Raw genomic sequence first — 6701 nt, forward strand, 5'->3', positions numbered from 1 at the left:
GAGCAATTCCTGCGATCGGTTCGGGAGGAATTGTGCGCTTTCCTGACGCCGTTCAGGTGGCCAAAGACTTGCAGTAACGCCACTGCTTATTCCCAGCACTGGCTGTGGGTTGGGTTTTTGTTGTTTTTTTTTGTTTTCTGTTGGGTTTTTGTGGGTTTTTTTTTTTTTTTCAAAAAATGGTTTTGTTAGAAACAATAGATGACACTGTCTGCAAGAAAAACAAGCGCGTTACCCGCTGCTCCTTGTCATTAGCATCGTGCTGTATGAGCTCAGCGTTACTTTGGAGAAAAGTGAATCGCTGTCAGATAGAAACCCCCTTTTCCACTGTTTGTTTTTTCATTGAAGAACTTAACCTCTTTTGGTGTGAGATCTTTAAAAATAGCACGATGACTTTACCAGCAGACTTGAGCTTTGTATGGTGAAAAGGATTTGCTGGCTGTTGGGTATATTTAAATAGCGCAAAATAAATAAGCCATGAGGCCTTGTGAGACACGTTTGGCTTCACAACGAATTCAGCATAGCTTCCTGTTTGACAGAAGGGTTAAAATTCAGCAGGGGCACCTTAAAATGCAGTTTGCTGTCAGAATTGCGAGGCGACCCCGCCTTCCTAAAACTTGCTGCTGTGATTTTTCATTTGGCTTCGTTTGCTCGCAGGGAATGGCGATGCTTTGTGAAACCATAGAGGAGTGCTGGGATCACGATGCGGAAGCCAGGCTGTCGGCGGGGTGCGTAGAAGAGCGCATTATTCAGATGCAAAAATTAACTAACATTATAACGACAGAGGACATCGTGACTGTGGTCACAATGGTGACAAACGTTGACTTTCCTCCCAAAGAATCCAGTCTATGATAGTTGCACTGGTCACGTCACTGACCGCCAGGACTCTTCACTGGAGCTGCTAACGCTGACGGGACTGCTCACGGCATTACTGTTCTCTGTGTGAAACGAAGGGTAAGTCTCTCTGGAACGTCATCAAGAGGTGTTTTTCCTTTATTTCCCCCTTCCTCCTCCTCCTCCCGAACGTGGATCCGTGAGACTTTTTGCATTCCCTGCTTACACCTGAAGGACACGTGACTGAGAAACGATAACGTGCTGTTAAGGAACTGAAATGAAGAATACGGACCTGTACCGGCTAACCAAGCGTTTTAAAAACTGACATCAGCTTTCTTAATACCTGTCAGAAGAGACTAATTCCTTAAATGAACTACTGTTATTTTTTTTAAATCAAACATTTCATTTCAGATTTAAAAAAGAAAAAAAAGGGTAACTTGTTTTTATTGCATTTGCTGTTGTTTATAAAGATGACTATTGTAATGCCAATATGACACAGCTTGTGAATGTTTAGTGTGCTGCTGTTCAGTGTACATAAACAAAAGTAATCAAGTGGGATATAGCAAAGAGGCTTCCAAGTATTATTACTTAACCTCCCTCAACAAGGTATACCTCAGCTCCACCTCCGCTAAATTATGAGATTGACAACACTAACAAAATTTGAATAATAAATCGATCCGTGTTTTGTAAATGATGTATTTCAAATTCACTGTGTTATTTAAAAAGGGTAAGCTATGCTTCATGCCAACAGTAAATGGCCATTCCTAAAGCAGTGTTTTTAGCCTTTTCTTGTACTAGCTTGTTGTGTATAAAAAAAAAAAGTGCTGTTTATTGAAACAAAATTTTCCTTCCTCTTTTAGTTTAAAGCTTTTCTCTTACCTCCATTTCCCAGAGTATCTCATACATTTATTTAACTGAATACTATTTAGGTTTGCTGTGTCTGAGGAATATTTGAAAAACTTAAGCATGACTTTTTTTTATTAATTTTCTGTGAGCTATGACACTGGAAAGCTCTGAATTCTTGTTCTTTTTTTTTTTTTTAAAAAAAAAAGTCTTTTTTTCCTATTTATCTTTGTGAAGAGGTCTGCCTAGCGCGTGTTCTGTTTCACTAAGCAGTATGCAGTGGGTTCTGTATCACTGTTTCAGGATCACCTCAGGAAGCTCAGTTACCCCGAATTCTTTGCCCTCTGCTTTGAGATTTGCAACTTCGCTCTACTTAAAGCGCGGTGCCATCTCACGGGAGTGCTAATTCATGTCTGTGATCCATAGGGTTATCCCCAAACCACACAGAAAATTCTAGCCACAGATTGCAGATTGTCAATGCTTACAAATTTCAGGGATAATTTAGTTACGCTTACAACTTAAAATATGCAATGACTCGTTAGAGGTAACGAATACCAACGTCCGTAGCACAGACTCACAAAAAAGGAGGAAAACCAGTGAAATCGCTTTCACAACTCCAGCGTTCTTTTCGAGTTTCGGGAGTCATGCCTTACACCCAGATTACAAAGTTGACTGGTAGATAGGTGCCAAAGTGCTTCTCAGAAGTACTGCTTCACTGCGTTTATTTGATCCTTTACACAGATTTCCCAAGAAAATAGATTTTACCAACCTCTAGAGTACAGAACCAACGCTGGCTGGTAGTCTGCTGTGTATTCTATCAGTGTTTTCTTTGTCTTTATGCTGTGCATTCAGCGTCTTTTGAAAGAAGCTTTTAATGTTGCGATTAGGAGCTCACTGTGAACGTTTTGTCTTGACAGTTGATCTGTACAGCCAGAAGATACCCACAGTTATACCTGTACGTGAACTTCATCTCTGGGAACAATAAGAGACATTAGGGATAAACGAGACCTGGCGGGGCGTGCTCGTGGCAGGGAGGCGAGGGAGAGTACGGCTGTGCCCTTGTGGCTGGTGTCCTGCTGGTGGTGCCCGAGGTTCCAGGTAGCGGGAGGAACTCTGCTCTGAAGGGTCCTTGGTGCTGTAGGGCGCAGCTCGGTGGTGGTCCGCTTGGCTAGAAAAAGAAAGAAAAAAATCCCGTTTGTGGCCGCTTCTTCGATTGACACTTTCATTTTGCTTCCATTTTTAATGCAGGGACATGACTTTACGCACACAGCAGGACATGAACGTAGCTGCTGAGTTCTGAACAAATAAATCCATTCGTACTTCACTGAAGACCTCTGTGCTCCCAATGAGCTGTAACCCCTTTACTAGCGAAAACGGGGTAAATACAGATGGCTTCAGAATGTGGTGTTTGAGATCTGATGCAAAAATTGGTCATGTGTAAAACGTGTGTTGTCTGTGTGTTACCCTTTAAGCTCAGCTCCCGCGGGTTCTCGCAGCGAAGTGGGGGCGGCTCCGGTGTCGCTCAGAGACTTCGCGCTGCCGACAGCGCAGGGCACTGGCGCGGCCTCGCATCAGGAAAACTGAGACAACTTACCCGCGTCTTTTAAAACTGCCCCGTTGTTTAAATATTGTACTGCTCCGAGTTTCCTGATTTTTAACAGCATAATTCAGTGTCACTGTGAAAAGGATGTCAATAGTATAAATGCTTCTTAATTGGTACAAACGATACACCCGGAGCGGTTCTGGTACAAGTGTTCTCGCAGGGCATTTTGACCTGTATTTTTGTTTTACTTGTAGAGCATTAATTGTGCAAGCTGAGGAGATGCCTGAGCCAGCAGCACTTGAAATGCCAGTGAGGGCAGGGCTGGGTGGGAGCGATGGTAGTGCCAACGCTCTGGCGGTGTTTACTCCAGGCAGTGACTGTTGTCCCTTTAGTCCCGTAGCCGTGCGGCACGTAGGTGGGAGCTCCGAGGGGTGGCCCTGTCCTGTGGCTCCCAGGAGCAGCCGGTCCCTTGCTCCCGACTTCAGCCGAGGCTGCTGAAGGGCGGTGGGCAGCCCAGCTCTGCTCGCCCCTTCTCCACGTAGCCACAAGTGTTTTTACCTCGGGTTGGAGGGCAAGAAGTTTCTGTAATGGCATCCTCGGAGACTTCTGCAGGTGCCGTAGCGTTTTCAGAGCGGAGACCGTGCCCTGGAGCGGTGGGAGTTGTTGAACTAGCGCTGTCATTTGGGGGGGGATTCTGAAACTGCACCGTGAGGACTGAAATCCGCCACTTCGTACCCTCTGTTTGAGATTTTAAAAAAGTGGGAGTAGTTTTCAAATACCGGCTTTGGGTGTGCTAACTAAAATGTAACCAGGCAGTGATAAGACATTTCCTGTTCATATTAGCAGTTGACAGAATAAATAGGGTTACCAGTTTGCTCTTTTTCCAGCTTCTCTTTTTTAACCTTTTTTTAATACATTTACTTTTATTAGGAACACTTGGTACAAAACGCAGAAAGCTGCAGTATATGTTCATGGGCAAAACGATTCAAGTAGCATCCTTGATGGAACATCATTTACCTCAGATACTCAACCAGCAGTACTTCTTTTTTTTTTTTTTTTTCCCTTTTATTTTATTTTTTTAATGCCGTTTCAGTCCATATACTATTCGTTACCTCTCAAGATTTTGGTAAGCAATTATTTTAACTTTACTCTTTGTATTTGTCAGTGTTTTGGGCACAGGTTGTTGTACTACTGTCAAAAGGTACTTGCTGTTTTTCTGCAAGTACTGAAAACAAACCAACCCCCCCTCGCCCTCAATAAAGTGATTGTTAAATATTGTACAAATAAAAATGTATACTCTTTCTCCCCTATTCCCCAAAAAAGTTAAAATAAAAAAATGTGACTACTACAACTTGCATATGCCTTTTTTCAAATTGCAACATGGTGGTAGAAGAGGCCGGTGGTGGTTCTTGCACGTGCAGCGGTTCCCAAGCTGCTGGGCTGGTGGTGTGGGAAAAAGAGAACAGTGCAGTTGGAATTTGATGGGGAAGCAAAGGCAGAATCAACAGAGAGGCCATGCAGTTGGAATTTGATGGGGAAGCAAAGGCAGAATCTGCATCATCTCCAGCATTCCTGATGGAAAACTCCTCTCCCCATCCCTCCCGGTCAGGAAGGGGTATTTCACAGTGCTGTAGTTTTTAACCAGCAGGTGAGCATGGAGGCAGACTCCCTACCAGGGGAGATCAGTTCAGCTGAGGGCAGAGGAAGACTGGGGTGATGTTTCGGTAAAAACCTGCTGGAGGTGCTCCTGCTCTGGCAGGGGGTTGGTCTGGATGATCTCCAGAGGGCCCTTCCAACCCTGACCAGTCTGGGATTCTGTAATCCTGCACACAGCAACCACTCTTCCTGGCCCAGAGACCCGCTGCCGCTGCAGCCACAGGGCTGGTGCTTCCTTCTCTGCTCCCACAGCAGCTGGCAGAGCTTGGCAGCGGAGCCCCGGGCTGCAGCATCGGCGGCTGATCGCGAGGTCTGGGTTCCCTCCTGAGCTGGGTTGAGGCACGTTACTGCGCTTTTGTCCTTTAGCTTAAATTAGAAGCCATCACCTTTCTTCCTTCTCAAAATGTTAAATTTCACCAAGCGGACCTTTACAGATCTGTGGATATGTTGTTACCACTATTCTACTAGAAGTGGATTATTTTTTTTCCAGCCTGGGTTATTGCTGCTGCCACAGCCTGCACAGTGAGTATCCCGATTCCAGTGTCCCTGCCTGGAGCAAGGCTGTAAGCAAAGGCAGGGACGGGGGCAGCTGCTGCTCTGAGTGCTTTAATCGCATCCTCCTGCGCCAGCAGGTGCCTTCGGCTGTTGGGCTGCAGCTCCTTCAGTCAGGCATTGCAAATGCTTCTGCAGAAAACCTTGCAACAGATTGTTTTCGTTACAGTCGCAATAGCGTTCCATTGTAACGGCAGGAGGGAGGTTGGCTAAGGCATCGCTTACAGGAGTAGATCATAAAGTTATCAGAGTCCGGTTACTTATTTTTCTGCTTTTCAGAGCACCAAATCTCTTTGAGATGTGCGGCTGCGTAGACAGTTATCTTTATGAAGCAGCAAAGGGTGCAAAATAAATAAAATAACCTTTTGACAAAAGAGAATGGTTTTTGCATGAACAATCATCACTGAAACTTCTTCAGCTTTTTCACAGGCTGAAGCCCCTGGGCTGCTAAAAATGCGTATGACATCATAGAGGCTTTAAGGTAAGCGTGAGCTTACTTACTCTTGACCGGGGACAGGGAAGGCCACGGGCCCTGCTGCATCGCCCTTTCTCACACAGCAGCAGGCTCAGGCAGCTCGTCCCTCTTTTAGCCTGAACGGTGGTGTGGCACCAGACCAAGGGCAATGCCTGCCTGGAGAGGAGCATACTGCTGAGCTATACATACTTCCAATATACATTATTGTATACCTTCCATACATATTTGGCCCTAGAACAGCTGTAAAACCAGTTTCTAATCCTGCGGAGTTGATGACTGCAGCTCTGCGACAGCCAGGGCCGTGTTTCAGAGCTGCCTGATGCAGGGAGACGCCCGCCCTGCCGTCAGCCCGGGCAGGGACAAGTCACCCCTCAAGCACCACACTGGTCACCACAGGAACCAGCTGAATGATACTGGGTAAGAGAGACTGTTTTGCACAGAAATATCACTTAACAGATAAAGCTAGTTATCATTAAAGGTTTAATTACATAATTTTTTTATGTCAAGTCAAATTCGAGGAAAAAAAACATACACTAAGCGTGAGCTTTAACCTGGCTCTTGCAGCATGAGACCCAGAGCCATTGGTGGCAGTGTACCACCGCGCTGATGTCCAAAGCAGTCAATCCCAGAGTGAGAAATCAAAGCTCTGTGCGGTTTCTACGCAGTGGAAGTTGTGTACGAGAGGAGTTAGCACAGAGCTGAGCTAAACTGACTGAGCATTTCAGTTAGTCACATTTACGGCCATCAGAACATCACAGGGTTATAGTTCTCCTTAAAAAACAAAATCAATCAGCAAAGCAA

General features: G+C 45.3%; 1 protein-coding gene across 1 annotated transcript in view; it reads left to right on the plus strand.

Moving 5' to 3' along the window:
• Positions 1–1251, plus strand: part of ACVR2A (activin A receptor, type IIA) — a 30485-nt gene extending 29234 nt beyond the window's left edge. The window contains exon 10 of the mRNA XM_009886351.1: positions 655–1251. Within this exon, the coding sequence (XP_009884653.1) occupies positions 655–849 (195 nt within the window). The 3' untranslated portion in view covers positions 850–1251. The remainder of the gene's footprint in view (positions 1–654) is intronic.
• Positions 1252–6701: the final 5450 nt, after the last annotated feature.

The sequence above is a fragment of the Charadrius vociferus genome, unplaced genomic scaffold (assembly GCF_000708025.1).
Source record: "Charadrius vociferus isolate BGI_N301 unplaced genomic scaffold, ASM70802v2 scaffold35, whole genome shotgun sequence".
Classification (NCBI taxonomy): domain Eukaryota; kingdom Metazoa; phylum Chordata; class Aves; order Charadriiformes; family Charadriidae; genus Charadrius; species Charadrius vociferus.